The 22461-nt window shown below is 40.2% G+C and overlaps 3 protein-coding genes across 5 annotated transcripts; all 3 read left to right on the forward strand.

Moving 5' to 3' along the window:
• Nucleotides 1-796: 796 nt before the first annotated feature.
• Nucleotides 797-14913, forward strand: LOC104955763 (peroxisome proliferator-activated receptor alpha-like). Of its 3 annotated transcripts, none has more exons than XM_010783151.1 (8): nucleotides 797-960; nucleotides 4975-5206; nucleotides 6702-6856; nucleotides 11247-11385; nucleotides 12216-12415; nucleotides 12493-12756; nucleotides 12947-13190; nucleotides 13349-14913. In XM_010783151.1, the coding sequence occupies exons 2-8, from the start codon at nucleotides 5023-5025 to the stop codon at nucleotides 13591-13593; spliced, it is 1431 nt and encodes a 476-aa protein (XP_010781453.1). In that variant the 5' UTR covers nucleotides 797-960; nucleotides 4975-5022; the 3' UTR covers nucleotides 13594-14913. The 3 variants fall into 3 exon arrangements, with proteins under 3 accessions (XP_010781453.1, XP_010781455.1, XP_010781454.1); XM_010783153.1 differs by having other exon boundaries at nucleotides 12496-12756; XM_010783152.1 differs by lacking the exon at nucleotides 797-960 and adding an exon at nucleotides 3756-3999.
• A 340-nt stretch (nucleotides 14914-15253) lies between these two features.
• On the forward strand, nucleotides 15254-17268 carry cdpf1 (cysteine rich DPF motif domain containing 1). Its single transcript, XM_010783154.1, has 3 exons — nucleotides 15254-15457; nucleotides 15660-15771; nucleotides 16110-17268. The coding sequence occupies exons 1-3, from the start codon at nucleotides 15348-15350 to the stop codon at nucleotides 16236-16238; spliced, it is 351 nt and encodes a 116-aa protein (XP_010781456.1). The 5' UTR covers nucleotides 15254-15347; the 3' UTR covers nucleotides 16239-17268.
• Nucleotides 17269-18043: 775 nt separating this feature from the next.
• Nucleotides 18044-20506, forward strand: LOC104955766 (cyclin-dependent kinase inhibitor 1B-like). The gene is made up of 3 exons (XM_010783155.1): nucleotides 18044-19262; nucleotides 19685-19840; nucleotides 20248-20506. Exons 1-2 carry the CDS (start codon nucleotides 18860-18862, stop codon nucleotides 19825-19827), a joined length of 546 nt encoding a protein of 181 aa, XP_010781457.1. The 5' UTR covers nucleotides 18044-18859; the 3' UTR covers nucleotides 19828-19840; nucleotides 20248-20506.
• Nucleotides 20507-22461: the final 1955 nt, after the last annotated feature.

Below are 22461 nucleotides of genomic sequence, written 5' to 3' on the forward strand. Positions count from 1 at the left end.
CCTGATGTGTTTATTTGAGCGTATATTCTCAACCTTACAGAGGAATATACTCATATTTAAATATGGATCATAAAAACCTCAGTATCTCAACATATAATAAGCTGCACCACACTCACACTTTTTTCTCCTTTTTTCCCAAAAAATATATATACATGAAACATTCTACACACAACATATTGACATCAGGGGTACACAGGTACATTTACAGAGTGAAACAAATAAGAAATAAAGAAAAGTGTGATTAAGACAATAGGTTACATTTCAAGCAAAACTTTTGTTGAACACATTTGGTTTTGGTTGCCTTCTTGTTTTTAATGTTTAATAGTGGTGCCATGTTGTAATCCTAAATATAAATGTTAATCTGGTTTAGTCAGTTATTTTGTTCTTGTGAATGTGACATTTTGGCAAAAATAAAATTAGTAACACAAATGTATTTGATTTGGAGTAGGCCCATCTTTTTTTATGAATATTACATTTCCCTAAAAATAAAATTACACTACTAAAAGAAAAAAATCTCTATCCTGGAGTTGTACTTTTTGTCCCGTTTTTCTTTAAAAAAATATTATACCTCATACCGAAACATTCTATATTACATTATATTATTATTATTGTTATTAGTCATAAAACAGATTCCACCCTGAATCAATCACTTCCCCGAGCCCCCAGGAAGTGATTGCTTTCTGCCAAAAAAAAAATAACAATAAAAAAAGTGGTCCGTTTTCAAATCCCTGCGTTCCCATTGGCTGAAACCCTAGGTGTGTCAGGGGGTGTACGCAGCGTGTCGCCATCCGTCTCTACGTTATTTCCTGCAGAATAAGCGGAGGTTTAACAGCGGTACGCAGCGAGGCGACATACCTTAAACACCGGAGCCGGCCGGGATCAGGGCGTCGGATTGTCACGGGACCGAGGTGTCCATCCCGGCACTAGCGTTGGTAAATGCTCCGGATAGCAGCTTCTGAGGTAATGAACACGTTTATACAACTGTGCTGTTATGTCATCTGATTCAGTTTACATGCCTGTTGTTTTATAAGAGTTGACTAACTTTTAAGAGTAGAACGTGGATAATATCTCATACTTCAGATGCTTCCTACCCCTAAAATAAAGAGGAATGCATGCTTTTGTTCTCAGTATGCTGCATGTGGCGAGTGAGTCCCCCCCCCCCCCCCCCTTTAAATGTACTGAATAGTTAAGCCTACACCTGCTTTTCTAATAAACCCATACTCCCAGGGTGTTAAAAACATGCTTCATTCTTATTTTTGTGTTGTCTATGAATTCCCCATTCAGCCAGCAGTATATTTCCATACACTTGTCTGTGCAGCAGAGTCACAAGTGAACAAGATGTATGAGTTTGTTTTGAGTTTCCTCTTATTTTGTTTGAGGCACATGGATGACCTTGTTGCAGAGACGTCAGAGGTCTTACAAAGGTCAACACATCTGATTCGTACACAGTAGAGGCTGTTAGATCACCATGATGTCCTTTTTTAAATCAAAGTTTTTGTGAGAGTGGGTCTCTTGTATCCTCTTAGTCATCTGCTAACATGCTGTTGTTGGGTGCAGCTGACTGCTCTCTGTCCATTGAGTTTCCTGTTGAACTATAGATAGAACAACACTGCAGGAATACAGTTCCTCTGTGAGTTAAAACACAATGTCTTCAAGGTGTGAGGGAAACGCGGGCTGGGCCAAAGTCATCAAGATCAAATAATAGAGTCATATCAGTTAAGAGTTAGTTGAGGACGTAGTTGCATCAAAGCTGTATAATGTGAATGAAAAAGGTGAGTTGCCATCAACTAACTAACTTGTTTTAGCAGTTTTATTTTAAGTTTCACTGTAGACAGGCGTAGTTTAGAGTTATTATATCGATCAAAAACCTTGCTGTTGTAACTCTAAAATTGCATGCCATTGATCGTGTAGCACCATACGGGATGTAAAGAATGTCTGGCAAACAGAAAGCACCATGCAGAGATGCTGCAGCTGTCAAAATCCAGAAAAGAGAGAGCAGAAAAGCTGAGCATGAATGGTGGGAAGAAATAACAACTCCACTTCACTCTGTTAAAAGACTGACTATTGAAGAATGCAAGGAGTTTGTTTTTCTTTTCTTTAGGGACAAAAGTCAAAGCATCAGACAAACCTTTGTTTTTTAACTGTTGGCTGCAGATGTTGAAGATGCTGAGAATAGTTAACCTTCCAATCAGGCTTCTCCCCTTAGACACTAAAAACTGCCAGTATTTAACAACTAAAGACCTATTCAAATCTGTCATCTCCAGCAAAAGTATGGGAAAAGTAGTCGACCAGCAACTTTTTTAGCTTTAAGTTGCAAATTATTGTCAGACACATATCTAAGCGATATTCTATGACATGTGGGGTTCCTCAGGGCTCCACCTTAGATTACATTACATGTTACTTGTTTTTATCCAAAGCAACTTACATACTCAATACTGTGGGCAATCCCGGGGTGAAGTGTCTTGCCCAGAGGCATAACGACATGCTTACTGCAGTGGGGTTTGAACCTGTGACCCCCTGATCCCAACACCAACCTCTATCCACTGCGCCACACGCCTCCGATCACCTTAAGATTTTAGCAAGACTTTGAGGGTGCTTGTCCAAACAGGATTTAGAAAACTATTGCATGTCTTCATCCTGAGTAAGTTAGGCTAGTGTAATGGACTTTTCTCTGGACTCTTCAAGAAAGTACCAGAGCAGCTTCAGAGTTCATACGAAGACCATTAAAGCGGAACAGATCTCCCAGATTATAGGGTCTCCGCATTGGCTAACCGTTTGTTATATAATCAGTTTAAGGTACTGCTTGTTGTGTATACATCATTGAAACTTCTGACCTACTTTATCCATAAACCCTTTGGAAACAAGTGTTATGCACTTTTGTTTCTCTTTCCTAAACCTCTGTGCACTAAATATGACAAACTATTGTATTTGCCTTGGTCGCACAAAATCCAGATATAAATCCAGTTCAACTGTGAAATCCAGATGTGGAAGTCTTGTGGTGAGTTCAGATCTGACATATTTTGAAAACATTGCACACATTTAGATACATTACGCATATTTGGTTCTTACTTACTACTTTCTATACAAGTGTATTCTTTCGGTGATGTACGTGGAAAGACCATGACCACAGATTCCAGGAAAACAACTGTTTAACACATATAACCATTTTTTAACAGCTGCCTCAATTTATGAGGTATACAATATGTTGTGGCTATGAGCCTAAACTCACTAACTTATTTCCCCCTTACACACCTTTGGCATAATGTCTGGACCCATGTCCGGAAATTCTGCAACCCAGAGACTAGATAAACAAAAACAAGCACGCTTGGATTGATCACGTTCTCAGAGTCTGACCAGCATTCACAGAAAGACAGAATATTGACAAATTGTTGTGTTCAACCATTATTTCAACGAGTTGCACAATATCATAGAGCTTTACAGATGCATGCAGCTGTGTAAACTGAGATTTTACATGGACTTCCGGCAGCTTGAATGGTATAACTTTGTTTGAATTGAACATAGATCAGCAATCCATAGAACAACAACAGAAACATCTGCCGCGAGTTACTGGAAGTTGAAGGGAGCGTTATAGGACATGAGCAATGCTGCTATGATGTTGTGGGATGGCTCAAACAGATGTCCTTTACCCCGCTGTGAGCAGCTGGGAGCTCCACCAAACTCCCTCCCACACATACTTTAAGATCCACTGCGAGAGCACAGACAGGCAGTGTCATAGAAAGACACTTTATTCTTTGTTGAAAGTAATTCATCAGAGAGAAAGTCTCAAAGCTGCGATGCACAGTATCTAGTCTCTGGAGCAGTATTATGGAGTTGGTTAATAAATCTGATTTTCTTATGTTTACCTTGGCTGGGCAGGCTGGAATTTAATCTGTGAATAATGAGGCTCTGCTGACTCTATGGGCATGGTTCACTTGTTAAACAAGCACCCTCACATTATTAACTTACCTCTGTCCCCACTGCATGGCAGGTCTGATGTCAGTGAGTAGTCTTTTATTCTTCATGGCAATTTGGGGTTACTTCGTTTTCTAATTTGTGTGTATGTCATCTCAGGTTAACTTGTAATCTAAATCTATCATGCTTTCTCGTCAAAAAAGTCAACTGAAATAAGATAGTGGTGAACTAAACTTTAAGATACACAAAAAGGTTTGAAATCTTTGAAATCTCGTTTGAAAGTATGAAGTGTCTTTTTAGTTACATGGCCAGTTCCTGAAACATGTCAGATTTTGACTTGATTTTACCTCAACCTTGTTATGCATTTATGTTACGGGGTAGAAGAAAACTGATTGGAATTAATCGGTGTCATTCGGAAAGAACAAAAAACATTTAAAATCAATAAATAAGCTAAAATATGAAACATTTTTCTAAGAATACTTTTACAAGTGTATGCTGGAGTCTTTATTGTCTGCCAAAATGCTTTTGAGAATGAAAAATATGGATAAATATAACATAACATTTTGGGGGGAAATCTATTGAAAAACAAGAAAATGCCAGGTTATGTAAATGTAATATATAACTACGTTTTTTTTTTTTAAATCAAAGTCAATATTGCCATTTAGCAGTCATTGGTTTTAAATATTGCCAAAAATGATCTAATGGTCTGGGGAAATGTCCTAGCAGCTGTCCTTATGAATCATCATACCTCCCCAAACCTTAATCTATACTAAAATGTGAGACTGGCCTTTTTATTCATCCAAACTGTGAATAGCAAAAAGCTCAGTTTTTCTGGATTTGTGAAAAGCTTGTTTGATGTGAAAGAAAAGTCCTAATAATAACAATAATTTAAAGTTGTTTTTGGTCGCTTGCAAAAATGGCATCAGGTTTTTGTTGAAAGGCTTCCCTATCTTTATCAGAGCTGGGTGTTTTGCATACTCGCAACCAATCTCATGGCTTTTTCAGGATTCCTCGTGATCAACCACTTTCCTCAACCTAATTCTCTCCCCCCTCTTATCACAGTCTGGTGAGTGAGGGGTTGTTCCTCCCAGGTTTGGCTTGATCTCCACCATGGCAGGGGATCTCTTTAGCCCCCCGTCCCCACTGGGGGATTCCCTGCTGGACAGTCCGCTGTGTGGAGACCTGATGGAGGATCTCCGTGACATCTCCCAGTCCATCGGTGACGACACGCTGGGATTCGATTTCCCCGTGTACCAGAGCACTAGCTCGGGGTCTGAGAGCTCCATCGCACTTGGTGAGTGGCTGAGCAGCCATGTGGTTGAAATACATTGTCATTAAGTACATGAACAGTCATGAAAACAGAACAACTCTGACCTTCTGACCTTTTAGGCTCCACATGTAAGTTCACTGTGTGCCTGATAACAGAAGATTAGATACCTCTCTCTCTGTCTCCACCATGATGTTGTCTCTAACTTCCTGAGCAGCACTTGAAAAAATGACAAGTGCTTTAATGTTCAAAAAGTTATTTATTTTTCTCATTCTGCCTGTGCTGCAGCACCTCTTTTCATCCTCTGTCTGAAACGTGAGCCCAGTCTGCTCTGATTGGTTAGCTGGCCGGCTCTGTTGTGATTGGTCAACTGCTTAGAAATGTCCCTCCCATAAGCCTATCACGTACAAGGTGTTGGAGCGCTAGCCAATAGAAGTGCGAGTGTTGCGTTATGATGTCATTTTATTTTAGCCTTTGCAGACTATTTACATGCACCAAAACCTAAATAACACAGTACAGGAAAGGGCAATCTCCAAAATGCATAATTGGGACCCTTTAATGTACGTCTGATGGCCACTTTTTAGAACATTATACTGTATTCCCAATAATAGTCTGTGTTATATTTTGCTGTTTGTATTAGACTGATAAGTTAAATAATCCATTCAGTTTCATCTTAGTATTTATTAACATAAGCATTTCTGCCAATACAACAGATATCAATGATGATCAGTACAAAAGACTACAATACAGACATCACTCGCCTTATTATGAGTTGAGTTTTTCTGCACCCCCTGAGTGGAAAATTACAGATGTCACAGCCCCCACCCTTGCCCTCCAACTCAGTAAGAAAGTATTCGATGATATGTCTACCATTGCTTTACAAAACATCGCTGAGGGAACAGCTGCAGAAACATCACTGAGTCAGACAGTCTTTACTTTTTGGAGCATTTTACACATTTTAATAGTCCCAATAACTGCTTATATAGGCCCTAATATTTCGAAAATTACTATGGGGATTTATTTCACCCACATTTCAACCAAAATCTGGGCCTTTATATATCAAAATAGCAAGTGTAGTACATGTTAGCGATTAGCTTGCAGCCCATCCTTTATCTACCAAACCCTGTTGAAGAAACACTGATTTTATTACAGTGAAACGGCTTTATTTGGTTTTTACGCATTTTTCTCACTGTGACCATTGATTTTAAAAAGGAGAAGACCACTGTGGATATTTTGGCCTGCCTTAAAAACCTCCTGCGCGCCAACAATGGTCCCACACCACTTTACAACCACCAAACTAGTGGCAGAAAAGTACATATGGTGCGTGTAAGTAAGAAATATTAAAGGTTTTGGCCAACCTGTAAGAAGTCTCCTTATTCAACATCTGCAATTACAGAAATATTTCATCTGACCAATAAGTGAAACATTTTTACCAAAAGTTGATGTTTGAATTCCAATTTAATTTGCTCAAGTGGCTCATTGAAATCATCTGTCTCATTTCTGCTTTGTTGTTTTGCTGTAGACACTTTGACCCCGGCCTCCAGTCCTTCGTCGGGGGGTTGTGGAGCAGCGGGGGGACCAGAGGAGAACTTCAGCCCCCTCAACTTGGAGTGCCGGGTGTGCTCTGACAAGGCCTCGGGCTTCCACTACGGGGTGCACGCCTGCGAGGGCTGCAAGGTGAGACATTAGAGAGGTAGTTTTAACCGATTGTGGCCATATTTGTACTTCTGTTGGGCCGATTTTGTAGGATTTTGGGTCTATTTTGAAGTTTTCGCTGACTGGCATTTGACACTAGAGGTAATAATTTTCTTTTGTTCTCTATATCCAATGGTTGCAATACTACTCATGGTTGTCAAAATCAGCCCACTGAGAGTACAAATATTGGCCCTATTCTGTTTGACATTTTGGATCCTGATGTCAGAAATGGATTCAGCATCCTCGATAACCCACAAAATAGGCCAAGCTTTTTTTGTACTATTGTCTGGCTATAATGCAACATAGCATCCGGCAGTTTCTATGGGCTGGGGACCCATACTATAGATTTCTATCATAAAGCTTTGGGGTACTCGTATTCCGGGTTCACAGTGCTGGCAACTAGACTTAACACTAGAACCGCCAACGGGTAAATTTTACCCGCAGCTGTTTTTTTATTGTATGTAACTTTTGTTCCATAACATATTAAAGTCTCCCAGTCCGTGACTTTTCCTGAAAGTGTGTTATCTAGCACCCTCTGTTGTTAACAATTGTCAATATGAAGTCAGATTGAAAAAATCGCCAAAAAAAATGCCATTTATACCTATATCCGCCAGTGGGTAATATTTACCTCATAGAAAATGCAGCGTAAACATGACGTGTTGCTAGAGCAACGCCTTTTGTCTACTGCGGTTCCTTATAGATAGAGAGATAGATAGATAGATAGATAGATATATTGATAGATGGATAGAGAGAGAGATAGACAGATAGTTATAGATAGTGTAACATCTTGGAGAATACAAGATCTTGGATGACTGAGCTCACGTTGAGGACGTAATGCATGTGTGCAGGTTACGTGCCAGTTGAATAAAGATGGACACTCGGAATGAGAGTAGTCCGCGTCGTCTATTTATGTAGACAATTATATGTTCATAGAACAGAACATTACAGATATATCGATTGAGAGAGATAGAGAGATTTGTACCTAAACAAAACACAAGTCTAACACCAAGCGTTTAAATCAGCACTCTTAGCGATATTTTAAACATCATGCTATCTGCACAAACTATGTCATATGAAAAAAGCTGAGAGTCCACAGATTCTATTGGTATAAGTTTCATCCCTGTGCGATCAAAACTCACTGTTCTGTATGATAAATAAAAGAACATTGTACCTTGAAAATCTATAGCGGGTACATTTTACCCGTTGGAGGTTTTAGGTATACAGCGACCTCTGGCGGTCCTAGTGTTAGTAAAACAGGCAGTATACGTATTGTGTACCCAAACACATCCAAAGCTCTGACCTGGAGGGCAGTGGAAAGTTTCTGAGACTCGCCACCAGGTCATGTGAGGTGAGGGACAGGGCGGCCTTGGTAGACTTGTCACCTCTCCCCTGCTTGGCCTAGAGCCAAACTGAGTGATGTTAAAACACACACTCACACACACATACAGTTGTCTTGTTCACACATCAAGCTGTTGCTGGCACATAACCTGGCTTTTTACTAAATAATGACTTATTACTAACTTGATGATTGTAGGAATTTCTTTAACAAATATATATTTTTAAAGATATCAAAGAACACATCAAAGCTAAAACAAAAAAGGGTGATGCAGTTTTAAAGGAACCCTAAAACACATCAGAGCAAAAGCAAAGATAGGGCACACAGTTTACAGGTTGGAAAAGCAGTACACAGTAAGGTGCTTTGTGCTGACATGTTTATGTATGAATCATCTTTTTGTTTTATTTGTTACTGGTTGTCTGATGGGAATTGGAATTACATAACCCTCTCTTGAACCTCTGACAGAGCATGCTGACTGGCCAAAGGCATTTTACCGCAGCTGAAAAAAACCAATAGAGGCCCTTGTGACTCGATTAGTATCAGTTATTCTGTTGATATGGGTTTTTAGTAGCAAAGAAGCTTAGTAATGGATGACTTCGTATAACAAGCATAAGTTTGCCTTTTTAAAAGTGTCACCCCAAACAAGTTTTTATTAGAGTATGGCAGGGGTGTGAGTGTTTGGATGTTTTATTTAATGTGCTGTTTACACGGGAACGAAACGGATTGTATCCGCTACTTTTCTCTTTCGTATAGCCCTTTCTGCTGTAGCATGGTCTACTGCTACTGACCATGCTACAGATGTTAGTGCAAAATCTACAGCTCCTCTACCACAACCATCAGCAACAAGTGGACATGATGAACTACATGTTGCTAAATCCACCGCGGAGAATAAACAGAAGGGCAACCATGCTTGGGGGTATTCTTCGCTGCGCTTTTGATGTATTTTGTGGCGGAAGTACAGCGCCACTTACAGGCCCGGCATATGTACTACAGCGTCTCCAGCGGGTCGAGCGGTCTCCTTTGAAGGGACACGTTTATTGAGCCGTATCCGTGTGAACGGAATACTTTTTTTATATCGAATTCAGTTTGTTTGCGTTTCGTTTGCGTTCCCGTGTAAATGATGTTTCTGTAGTGGTTTCAGTGTCCTATAGACTATACTTTACATGTACTATATTCTTTACAATAATGTCAGAAGACAGTGGCAATGAGAACATTTTGCAACTGAGACTCAAGTCATGTGAGCTTGTAGTAGTCTCATTCCTCTGTAAACCGACGGCATGTTGTTGCTGCTAATCTGAGCCTTTGTTTGCTATTTTTGCATGACTTTTTCACTTGTGACCTTGCCTGCTTTAATCCGGTTTTTTCACTCCTGTGGACTGGCACTGTGCCTTCAATATCACTATGACCCAGAGGAGACACCAGAGATGGACACTTGTTGGAAAACGTTACTTTCCTCTGTGTAGGTTTTGAAAAATGATCTTTCAGTTGCACACAAAGCAAAACTAGGCCTCTGTGTCATAATGACGTCAAAGCTGTTAGACGCTGCTCATGTAAGAGGTGTATTTTGACAGCACTCTGTTCCCAAACTGAAGGTATTGCGTCTTCATGGAAAAACCTGGCTTGTGATATGTAGCCGTTCACGTTTTCCATGCTCGACTGTCTCTGCGTATCACATTCAACACCTCGCTTTAAGAGACGAGCGCTCAATAGTGGGAATGTGAATGGAATGTGCTGCTGTGGTGCGAGGGATTAACTCAGTGGTGATGAGGGTATTACATTTGTATGTGACGCAAAGAAAGCCTTTATTAATGGGAAGGAAATCCCCTCTACCTGCTATTACACAGTTGCTTTGAATAGTGCGGCAGTTCAAACTTCTCTTTTGGTGTTGCACAATACATCTCTGTTTTTAGGTGTTTAGTGTTGTTACTCACAGGTATACGGTATATGACAGTGTCAAAGGATCATATGTTTAGGTACATGTGTGACATGTGTTGGCATTTATCTCCATGTGTCATAGGGCTGCATGATGTCTTGTCTAACCAGAGTTTTGCTTCAGAAAGTTTACAGTTTATTATTCACCTTGAGACCTTGGAATGTCTCTCTTTAAATATAGACATTATTCCACTATACATCTGTGACGGGGTTCAATTGTCCGTTCAAAAAACACTGACCTAGTCGGTTGGCTTGAGCTTAAAAAATACTTTATTAACGGCAGCAAAAATAAAATAACGAAACAGTACAAGTTAGACAACAAAATAAAACTCCACAAACAGACCGTCTACCACTCATCAGAGTAAACATGCTCTGGGTTGCCTTCTCTGCAACCCACCTCCAAACATGTCCCAGCTGTTGCCTTATTGCAACATTCGTCAGAGTGACACAGTCCTAACTAATCATCCACAAGGAACCAACACCGTCCCTTTTGATCCCATGGCCCCTCCCACAGGCTCACCGTCCACAGGTGACACAATCAACTCAAACCACATTTCTACATAAAAAAATCTGACTCAAACATAAACAGGTTAACCACCACTCATAATAACTCATAATCATTTAACAAATTAACAAACGCACACTAAATAATAAATGTCATGGTTCCTTTTGATGGAAGAGAGCAGGAAATGTTTGGTGTGTGTGTGTGGTGTGTGTGTGTGTGTGTGTGTGTCGGCTGTCAGTGGCAGAGTCAGTCACTCTGTGACCCGCTCCGTCACAACATCCAACCATAATGTTATGTAACAGTGGTTCTACCAGGGCTTAAAATGTACAATGCATGCAATGTATCACAGGGGCTGCAGATATAGGTGTCGGACATATGGTGTGTATAGCCTTGCTTCATAGAATGATAGTTAGATGTTTCTTAAATAATGTAAGTAATAACTACTACACAAGCAAGTATAACAAGGTTAAATTCAAAGCTGAACGGTGCTTTAAGACATCAGGACACTGGGCTTTTTTTTTAGTACTCATAACATCATCACTATTCTTCAAATGATGACTGAAGTTGATGGCTTCAATATATGTCCTTCTTTCAACCAGGGTTTCTTCCGGAGAACCATCCGGCTAAAGCTGGAGTATGATAAATGTGAACGCAACTGCAAAATCCAGAAGAAGAACCGCAACAAGTGCCAGTACTGCCGATTCCATAAGTGCCTTTCTGTGGGAATGTCCCACAATGGTAAGGCCTGAACCACAAGTTAGAAGCTAAGCTAAGCTATTAAACGTTTTGCTACATACCAGCCCCAAGTAACAATCACAGAATAGTTGTCAATAATGGTAAAAGTTGTGCAACAGTAGTTCAAAGAGAGAAGAGTCATGAAGTCAGTAAACCGACTAGCTAACTGTAATTAGCTCAGTGACACAGCACTATCTAAAGCTAGCTAACGTTAGCTTACATTTGTTAAGTAGTAGCAGCCAAAAGTGTGTTTTATTGATTATGAATTTAAGTTACAATATATTTCATAACAGTCTTGCTAAAAGTCTATTAGCTTAAAAACTTTAATCATTAGCAGCCACTTGAACACACTGATATAACAAAAAGAACTAGTCCTGAATGCAGTTACATAAAACATTTCTCAACACGTTCTCAGTCAACACCATAGTATGTAACGGCAGAACTTTCTATGATTTGGCTCCAGTTCAACTTGCTCTGCATTGACTAGGTTTTTATAGAACAACCTCCTGCCAAAGCGTGCTTGACATTGACAAAACACAGGCCCATAAACTCCACATCTGGCCCGTCATCTGCACTCGCTGCTGAAGGGTCAATGGGTTCGTTACAATGGCCTCCCCCTGCAGACAGGGCAGCGTCGGAAACCTGAGAGGACGACATGTTGTCCTCTGAGGAGGGGGAAGAGAACAGATTAATGGGGGGGCAAATACTTGTCTGCACACATGCATGTTTGCTGTAGGAGGATATTTATGATGCCTCTGTGTGTAGTCTGATTGTAAAATAACACACCTACCGTTTGAAAGCTGTTGCTAATGATGAATGCCTCTCTGCACTAGCCATCCGCTTTGGTCGCATGCCTCAGGCAGAGAAGCTAAAGCTAAAGGCAGAAAGCAAGAAGGTGGAGAAAGGGGTGGAAAGCCCCATGCTGGTCGACCACAAAATTCTTGTTGGGCAAATCCACGAAGCCTACATGAAGAACTTCAACATGAACAAGGCGAAAGCTCGGCTCATACTGACTGGAAAGACAAGCAAGCCGGTAAAAAAAATACTTGTATCCATACAGATTTATCGATATCCTCACCTTCAAACATTCCTTCCTCTTATCTTTCCCAGCAGCCTTTCATCATCCATGACATGGAGACGTTCCAGCTGGCTGAGAGGACATTAGCGGCCCATATGGTTAACGGTGACCAACCCGAGAGCAGCCTTCAAGCAGGGCAGGTGGTTCTGGACTTGGGGTGTGGGGAGCTCCAGCAGAGGGAGGCTGAAGCCAGGCTCTTCCACTGCTGCCAGAGCACCTCGGTGGAGACTGTCACGGAGCTGACGGAGTTCGCAAAGGCAGTGCCAGGTTTCCAGAACCTGGATCTGAACGATCAGGTGGGTGTATGTCAGCTTTGGAAAAAAAATATGTTACTTAATCAGAATCAGAATACCATTAGTCCCACAGATTTTAATTTTAATCGATTTGAGTTTATGTTGGAATTTAATGTGGAAAAAGGACACAAAAAATAATGATGTTTCAAATCACACCAAAGTCATGCTGTGTCCTTCTTACCTGCACACCCAGGTGACTCTGTTGAAGTACGGCGTTTACGAAGCCCTCTTCACCCTCTTGGCCTCCTGCATGAACAAAGACGGCCTCCTGGTGGCCCGTGGTGGAGGCTTTATCACCAGAGAGTTCCTCAAAAGCCTACGGCGGCCATTTAGCGACATGATGGAGCCCAAATTCCAGTTTGCCACACGCTTTAACTCCCTGGAGCTTGACGACAGTGACCTGGCACTCTTTGTGGCTGCCATTATCTGCTGCGGAGGTAACTAACCTATATAATCAATTATATTTTATAGTGAGAGGGTTTAGGAAAATAAGGCAGATCTGAGTTGGTTTCCTATTATTAGATTTAAGATGTATTTATGTCTCTTCTATTTAGTGTATGGTCACACATTTTTATCTGACCTCTTTTTCCTTCAGATCGCCCAGGGCTGGTGGATGTGTCTCCAGTGGAGCAGCTGCAGGAAAGCATCGTTCAGGCACTACGGCTCCACCTGCTGGCCAACCACCCGGACAACAACTTCCTCTTCCCGAGACTGCTGCAGAAACTGGCTGACCTCCGGGAGCTGGTCACGGAGCATGCTCAGTTGGTGCAGGAAATCAAAACAACTGAGGACACGTCACTGCATCCGCTTCTGCAAGAGATATACAGGGACATGTACTGAGGGGATGGCACATGGACATGTTTTAGAATATTTACTGTATGTATGCCACTACAATTTGGGTGTATATGAATATGAACTGATACACTCAAGCATATCAAAGTACTGTAAGCTTTGGGCAGCTCCTATGGGTGCACACAGCTTGAGTTGCATTTAATCCTGTGACTTCAAAACTTTCTACTGGAACAAAACATAAATGAAATTATTTTTCCAAGGGGAAAAACAACTCCTGGAGGTGACTTGTGTAAATCTGTGAAAGGGGACACAGTGGTGAACAAAGGTTTTGATCTAACATAATAGAGCTTTCATATTTTTTAATTGAAAGCACTCAAACTGATTATAAATGGGGAGTAGACTATGCAAACTTGCATTTAACATGGGTGTACACATAATAAAGATACCCGGATATGACTGCTGCAGTCATACGTGCAGTCGTGCACTGATACTAAATATTTACTTAGCCTGTGAACAACTGAATAATTAAACTGTCGCAAAAGAAGCAGACATGAATATGTACTGAAATGTTGGTTGTGCAATAGGCGCTACAACTCCATACAAGACATATTCCTAATATTTTATCTATTCAGTGCATATCATGTGTGAGTTTGAGTCTTTTGAATTTCCTTTCTGAAATGCACATCTCCCTCGTCCATTCTGAGATAAGTGGTTGGTAAAACATCTATCAGTATTGACCAAGTGCCATATTGTTTCCATGCTTGAGCTCATATTTCCTCAATTTCGACCACACCTTATTCATTAAAGACATAACATTGTAACTTTGGGATAGATGTGTAACTCTTTAGTGTTGGATCAGGGAATTTTCTCACATTATAAATAATGAACAGCGCTTCGTTCAAGCAGCCAATAAACTAAATGTAAGCAGCCATTGTTTGAAAAACATTGTCATTTCATGTGTAAAATATTTATTGTAATCCTTTATCTTACTGCTAGACAACATGATAGCTCACCTCACCTACTTTATCAGAAGTGTTTTCTACAAATCCTGCCATTGAGACGCATTTTTGGCCAATGGCAATTGAATATTTTGACCACGAACGCAATAATCTATTAAGCTGGTTTATGTTTTATTTTGTAAATATAACAAGAATGTGGTGATCACAGTGAACGGATCTGAAACAGCAGAACAGGCCCTAAAAAGAGCCGATTGCCTCCTTTGCTGTACTTGTAGAAACATTGTTTCATGTCATAATGAAACTGTTTATTTTGTGTATCATGTACATTAGAGTACAATAAAAATGCATTTTCTTTTTCAATAAAAGGAATTATGCCATGTTGTAGATTGTAATAAACTAATATATTTCATTTATGTTTGTATTTGACTTTTTCTCTGCTACTGATTTCTGCTCATCAGATTGTCGATAATGCACGGTTTAAATAAATTAGCTCATATCTTTAACTTTTCAGAATTTTTAACTGTCATAGGACGAAAAGCACAGATGGAACTAATAATTGTAATGATAGCTTTGTATCTTGGAAGTCAGTAAGCCATTCATGTATTAATTAGACCTGTGCTTTCCCTTTAATTACACGTTAAACTAACTGCTGTCAACACTTTATTTTTGCCTGGTTCACTAAATGCTAATAGTTCTAAACGATATATTAATATTAATTCGTTTATTGCTTTGTGAAAAGTATACCACCCGACCGTTAGGTGGCGCCAAAACCTAACGTAACAACATGGCTGCTCGAAAGAAGAAGCAGGAAGTAGCCGTTTCTGCTCCCTCTGCTTAGAAAAGATGGAGCAAACAAGCGAGCCACGTCAAAAAACATTTACTTGCCAGTTGTGTGGTTTAAGTAGCCCTTTTACTTACTACGGCCAGAAACCACCAAACACCAGAGCCATTGTGTAAGTGGACCAAAAAAAGGCAAACATGTTGTGCTAATGTTGTTAGCTACGTAATAGCATAACCACGGCTAACGTAGCAGCGAAAGTAACCCTAAAGCGATTCAAACGTTACATTTATGACACATTATGTCCATTAAAACACATCTGCGTATCTAAATTAAGGTTTATATCAACTTATATCTACATTTCTGTCGTCCAACAGGTTGCTTGAGGAGTGTTTTGTGACCCAGGACCCCTTCAGTCCGGACAAGGAGAAGTTTCTTGTGTTGGGGTCTACCTGCAGCATGTGCAGCCTGTGTGTCTGTGTTGGATCGGTAAGATGTATTTAAATTGGATTACTTTGGTGTGTTTAGCTACAGCTTCAATATTTAGTGGTGTAATTCAGGATTTCAATTGATTATCTGCTGATTAAATGTAAACAAAGTTTTTGAATGAAGTTGCTTATCAGTCAGAACTGAATGTCCAGTCTGGATTTGAAAAATATGTTTTGGATGTTTTCTTCAGATGCCATTGCAATTATGTGGCATGCTGTGTCAGATGTATGACTTGTGCCTTTTAAAATCAAGTAATCCATCTTTTTAAAAAAAGAACATATCCAGTGCTTATCTGAAAATGGAGCACTGATGTTGGACGGTGCTCTCTCTCTGCTCAGGACTGCAGTCTTTTCTACACCAAGAGGTTCTGCATGCAGTGTGTGAACAAACACTTGGAGCAGTTCCCTCATCAGATCCAGGCCGAGCTGGCCAAGAAGAAGCAGAGCTCTAAGGCTGCCGTCTCCTGACATCGGACTACAGGTCCATAACATGCTCACCAATAGAAGAATATAAGGGTCCCAAATGTGCCAAGGTGCTTTACAAGAACAAGAAAAAACCTTCAACTGCATACACACCATATGAACAATCAAAACATCCTGTAGTTTATTGAGGTTAAGCTTTTTATTTGATGGAAAATGAACACCTCACATTAGAAAAATACTAGTCTATGCTTGTGTCCAGTAAAGTTAGGCTGCTGTTATTAGCCTTCAGGGGCTTATTTGTTTATTAGTTTCTAGAGGATTTTATAGAAGCAAGCATTGGGTGTGACTAGGTTTGCCGGACCCCTGATGGATTGTGGTTGCAGACTCCAAATCAAAAATCAGCCCCGCTGGTTTGCAGGCTATTAAAAATGACTCCTAGTTAAAAAAATTCTGATGACATGTACTGGTTGTGCATAGTTGCCCTGCAGTGGCGTAAACTTTTCTACATGAAAAGTTTCATATATTGCTACCTTACACTCATTACAAACTGTTTAACACTATTATTTTAATTATACGACTCAAAAGAAGTCATAGCATTTCCAAAGACTAGTTTCTGTGCAGTTTTAAAAACAGATTCATGTCTGCTCTTGCGATGTAGAAAATATATTAATTTGTGTACAATTTCCTCTTGAACGAGATGAATTATGCCTGTTTTGCAATGTTTTAATGCCCCCTTTTATCGAGAGAAGACGTTTTTATGACTTCGGGAACATGTGGCAACATTTAAACGACTAACTATCTATTTAGTGTGTGGACATGACGCATCTTTAAGAGTGCATCTCTGCATCCACAATGAGTGCACTGTTGACTTCCACGGAGTCGAAAATGTTTTCCTGTCTTATCTCAAACTATAAAAACGGTACGTACAGTGACCTTTCTTTCTCCGTTTTGTGACTGTTACATTGTAGATCATAATTAATATGTAACTAATGTTAGTTTCAGTGACATAACCTGCTGCGGTTGCGTCATCCCACTCTACATTAAGCTGTGATAAACAGTTCAATCATTTCCAAAACACTCCCTTTGTTCTCACTTGCCGTTTAATCTGTTTTCATCTAAGGGATCACTCTGTACAACACAGTTTTGCAGCAGCATAAATATATGATGGATTAAGTGTGATCCTGGCGATAACATCGATACAGCAGATGGCCTTGCCGTATTTATCACGAGATGCTGGACGTTTTCGAAAAGGCTAATTGAAACAGCATGGCCTTTAAGGCAGGCCCAGTGCTTTTTTACTGGCGAATGCTGAAGAGGAATGCAGAGCGACATTCACTGTTGAGTTTAGATTGGGACATCGTGAACTCCTGGGCACAAGGAGTGCTGCTTACTACTGCAGATGCATTCAATCAATTACTAAAGGATTACTATACAGCTCTGGGGCGTACAGATAATTAATTTGATAACTTAAGCCTTGCATGAACACAAATTTAAATCTTTAGGAATCTGTAAACTGAGAACCAACCACGGGGAAATGGTGGTGAATTTCAAGATCTTTTTAAAGCTGCACCATACTCTGTTTTGTCAGTGTTTAAATTCCAAGCACACGCATTAATTACAACCAGTGAAGCACACAAAACTCCTCTGTGGCACCAGTGGCAAAGTCTGACAGCGATAGGCACCGTGCCAATGGTGACGGCAGGCTTTCTGCTCCAGAGCTGATGTCATCGGATGCCTGGGAGGCAGATTTGTGGCTTATTTTGCTTTTTTTTTCCTGCAGAAAAACCTCATTTAAGTGTCTCATTGTCCTTAAATAGCCTCGAAGCTGTTTCTGAATGGATTACAGTGATTGAATCAAGTGTGCCTAAACTATTTATGTGACACAAAATCAGATCAAGCGGTTATATCTGTCAGCACTAGTACCAGCATTTAATGATTTATTCCTGCGATAGCCCGGCGCTACACCACTGTAGATCAGTTTACAGTGTTATATACATTTTGTTTTATTCAGTACATGTCACAGTGCACGAACATATAGATACAAATGACATGAGATGAGATAATGACATCAAATGATATATTTGTCCTGTATGTTTTCAGTTGATGTCTATCCTGAAGCCAGCTGTGATAAATGGAGTACTAATGGAACGATAAAGCAGGATTTCGCACTCCATTATAACCATAGCCTTTGTTCCCTTTGCTCTCTGTGTATTTAACTAATCAAACAGGTTAATTGGGCCATATTCGTGTCGTGTGTAGAGTTAATCCAATCCAGCCCTGTGTTGTTGTTTCCCTCTGTTCGACTTTAAGAGCTCAATGGGCGGTCCTAGTGCGCAGACCAATGAATCGCCTTCTCTATTTAAATAGTCCTTGATGTCAACTTTTCTTCTTCACTCGTAGCTCCCTCTAACGCCATGTTGGCTGTTATGACTTGACTTGTTGTTTTCATCAGCCTTACTACGGACTTGACAGGAGTGGCTCTCTTAAAACGCCCCTGCCCCCTTTGGAGAAGCTTAATTCCTTCTTTTTTTTTTGCGCGGACGCGTTTTGGATGATACGCGCGGAGTATGCACGCAGCATCCCCGTGACTTTGCATTTGAAAGGAATACTACTTGGAAATAGAAGTTTGAAAGGTTTTTTTTTTTTTACTTCCCCACATTGTCTATATGTGCAACAAAATGTCAGATGTTCGCCTTTCTACCGCGAGCCCCACATTGGAGAGGGTGGATGCGCGGCAGCCGGAAAACGCGAGACCCTCGGTGCGCAGAAACCTTTTTGGCAAACCGGACCCAGAGGAGCTAAACAGGCATTTACAGTCTTTTGCACAGGAAGAAGTGGAGCGTTTTACGGAGACGTATAATTTCGACCCCGTCAACGACAGACCGCTCTCCCCGCGCAATTTCGACTGGGAGGAGGAGCGCGACGCACCGGAGTTTTACACCCGGCAGCCTCACACGAGACCCCAGCGAGAGGAAGACCTGCCCGGACACAACCACCAGGAGGGAGCCGAAGGGAGGTCGGATCAACCGGACACACTCGGTTCGAGGAAGAGGCGTTCAGGAGCTTCAGGTGATTATTCTTCACGTATTTTAAAGGCTGCTGTGTATTTCTCACTGTGCTGCAATGCAGAGGCATGAAGCGTAGGGTTAACTGAAGTGAGTTTAAGGGGGGGGGGAGGCAGACTGAGAATTACTCTGTTAAAGTGGGATAGAGCTCACACTATTAATTCCATAGTAGCAAACATAATCTTGCACCATTTTATTTTTACTCTGTTTCTTGCAATATTTTTTCAATGGTTTTAGGTCTTATATATGGTGCATTTTTAAAGGACCCTGACACTTAAGATTTTTAATGCCATATCTACACTGTAGCTACTCCTGTATATGATCATTAAGCATTTAAATCTAGTAGTTTATACCTCCTGTCGAAGATGTCAGGTGCCTTTTTAAACGTGAAGCTTTAAAACCCTGACCACTTGTTTTCCCTGCCAGGTTCCTGCTCCAGCGAATGTCCTGGTAAAAGGTCGCATACCGATGAAGAGGATGATGAAGACCAGTCGGACAGTGCAGGAAGTCAGGCGGTGAAATCCTCGGAGGAGAGACCCAGCACGGAGGTTAGAACGGAGGCCAAGTGAAAAACAGTGCCAGGTTAGAAATCAATATATATATTTTTTTGTTGCAATGTTATTAAGCCATTAAAATGTAGCATCATATATAGGATTTTGCTTAAAATTCTGGACGCAAATATAGTTTCTGTACACTTGTTTAGCTTAGGCAAGCACACATTTATATCCTGCACTTTACACGTCATCAGCTCTTTAAACCAACATATTGTTTTTTCCTGTTATCTTCCACAACCCCATCGGGCTATGACTGTTTAACCTGTGTGTGTGTGTGTGTGTGTGTGTGTGTGTGTGTGTGTGTGTGTGTGTGTGTGTGTGTGTGTGTGTGTGTGTGTGTGTGTGTGTGTGTGTGTGTGTGTGGTTTCTAAGCACGAGCAACTGCTTTTTTTAATTGCACCATCCAACAGCTTGTTTCCTCTTTATTTCCCACAGAGCGGGGAGACCTGTTGCTGATGGAACACTGTAGCCTAGTCATCATCTGACAGATGAGGGTGAAAATAAAACGCAGCCTTTTCCTAAAGAAGGGAGGAGGAGAGGCTGCACAAGCACTGAATATGTACACTATCAAGTTTTGGCACACATTTCAATTTAAATGGCCTCAGAAGAAGCAGACAATGTAGCAGTGTGCAAATGGATTTTTGCTCATTTTTTTTTTTTTTTTAAATCTACTACCTATGTTTCAGATGTAGCACATAAAGAAAGCATATTATGCTTTTCATACCTTTTTGTTAAATGTATTTGTGTGAATTTGACTCTGGAAGTTGCAGTGCAATTTCCAACAGAGACATATTATTTTGTTAAGTTGGTCATATTTTATTATTATTATTCAGGTAATTGATGAAATGCAGATTTAAAAAGAAGTCAGGGTTGTGTGTAAACAAAATGTCTTCACTTTTTCTATGGCTTTATCTGTCCCAGTGTTTTTTTTTTTGTGAAGGCCCAGATGGCCACACTGTAAGTTGAGGGTCCATCTAAACTGGGAACAGCCATGACATAAAGTTTACATGCAAATATGGTGTCCTTATTTCCCCCATTTGTATTTCCTTTTTTTTGCCAAAGTTTGTGCCTTTTTGTTCTGGGGGTAAGGGAGGGGGGTTTAACTGCTGAGCAATATCCAACCAAATTTTATTTGCTAATAATCCTAAGAATTTAAAAACATTTTTTAATTAGATGAGTTAATATTTTAGTGGCTTTTAAGTCACGTAATCCGCCCCTTATAATAAGAGGTGTAGTCCAGGTTAACATAGATACAATATGTTAAATACACTGGGCTACTTATTATGCAAATATGTGAATCAAAGATTTGTTATTTGTGGTGTGAAATTCATGTGGAACATGAAATTGCACTATTATTCATTTCTATACTTTTTTTTGAAGGCAGAAAAACAACTCTTATTTGGCGTAAAACTTTGAAGTGTACCTGTGTGCTTTATTTCTTCTTTTTTTTTCAAAACACTGAAAAAATCCTACTAACTTATTTATGTTAAGCTTTTTATTGTTGGTGTACATGTATAGCTTCCTGAAAATACATTTTTTGTAAATATATATTTTCATTATTGTTTGTAAGATAAATAAATTGTTGCAAAACTGAGCCTAATAATCGATTTTATACCCTGTGTGTTTCTGTTACGTCTCAGAAATCATACACATTTTTGATTGCAAAGCACACTCCCAATCCACTCTTAACACACACTTCAGGTTTAAAGTACAAACACGTTACTAAAGAGTTTTAATTAGTTCTTCAGTCTGGTCTGATGAATGACACTGCATACATTATCAACAGTATAACCTTAAGTAAAAACCTATAATGGTAATTTTTTTAAACAATAATCCAGTTGTAAGCTTTTTTCCTGTAGGTCCCTAACTACCAAAGCATTTTCAATAATTTGCCAATAGTTGCTCTACTTCCTATGAAGTTACTACTGCCATTTAGTATAATAAAATCTAATGTGTGTGGTTGGAATACAACACAGCACAGCGCCAGAGTGCAGGCTGTGACTGTGCTGGATCCTCTCAGTCCAGCTCTACCTCTAAAGTTGAAAACAACAAGGGTTAGTCCTAAGGAAAGGAGGGAGGAAAAAAAAGTTTGGAGTTATTGACATTCCCTGGATCCAATCACAGCAAAGAGAAAAAAAGCAGACCACTTAGGAGCCAGCCAGTCAGAGAGCGGGGGGAGGGAACCTCGGGACAGTACAGGCTGTTCTTTTCATAAAACACACACCACCCAATTAGTTTCATTGGCTGCCTCTTTCCTGTTGATACCAGCATGTAGGAGTCAAATACAGAGCGAGAGAGAGAGAGAGAGCTATTCCTATGATACCTCATACTGGCTGTGACTGCAGTAATTACAAGTGAGCTCATGGCCTATTTCTAAACTTTTGCAGAGGATTGCAACACTGCTGTCACACGGGTGTTCCCTTTTTTCACACTTGTGTTTGCTACTTTTGAACACAAGACATGTCATAAGGAAAGAATGACAGTATTGACATCATAATGTGTTGAAAGTGCAAATATGTGTTACTCAAAGAAACAAGGAAAAGCCATCATTTTTGTTGCGTTTAACTTCCACTGCAATCCTGTTTGTGTGTCTTTCTGAAAACGTTTATCAAATTGAGCAGGGACATATCATTATTAGTCTTTTATAAA

The sequence above is a fragment of the Notothenia coriiceps genome, unplaced genomic scaffold (assembly GCF_000735185.1).
Source record: "Notothenia coriiceps isolate Sejong01 unplaced genomic scaffold, NC01 NC01_scaffold00024821, whole genome shotgun sequence".
Classification (NCBI taxonomy): domain Eukaryota; kingdom Metazoa; phylum Chordata; class Actinopteri; order Perciformes; family Nototheniidae; genus Notothenia; species Notothenia coriiceps.

What these genes read in the sequence shown, in the direction of transcription:
- LOC104955763 (XM_010783151.1), top strand. Translation starts at nt 5,023, where the DNA reads ATGGCAGGGGATCTCTTTAGCCCCCCGTCCCCACTGGGGGATTCCCTG. An exon ending in ACGCCTGCGAGGGCTGCAAG is followed by an intron (nt 6,857 to 11,246) that starts GTGAGACATTAG and finishes TCTTTCAACCAG; the next exon opens with GGTTTCTTCCGGAGAACCAT. An exon ending in TGCCATTATCTGCTGCGGAG is followed by an intron (nt 13,191 to 13,348) that starts GTAACTAACCTA and finishes TTTTTCCTTCAG; the next exon opens with ATCGCCCAGGGCTGGTGGAT.
- cdpf1 (XM_010783154.1), top strand. Translation starts at nt 15,348, where the DNA reads ATGGAGCAAACAAGCGAGCCACGTCAAAAAACATTTACTTGCCAGTTG. An exon ending in CCAAACACCAGAGCCATTGT is followed by an intron (nt 15,458 to 15,659) that starts GTAAGTGGACCA and finishes GTCGTCCAACAG; the next exon opens with GTTGCTTGAGGAGTGTTTTG. An exon ending in TGTGTGTCTGTGTTGGATCG is followed by an intron (nt 15,772 to 16,109) that starts GTAAGATGTATT and finishes CTCTCTGCTCAG; the next exon opens with GACTGCAGTCTTTTCTACAC.
- LOC104955766 (XM_010783155.1), top strand. Translation starts at nt 18,860, where the DNA reads ATGTGCAACAAAATGTCAGATGTTCGCCTTTCTACCGCGAGCCCCACA. An exon ending in GAGGCGTTCAGGAGCTTCAG is followed by an intron (nt 19,263 to 19,684) that starts GTGATTATTCTT and finishes TTTCCCTGCCAG; the next exon opens with GTTCCTGCTCCAGCGAATGT.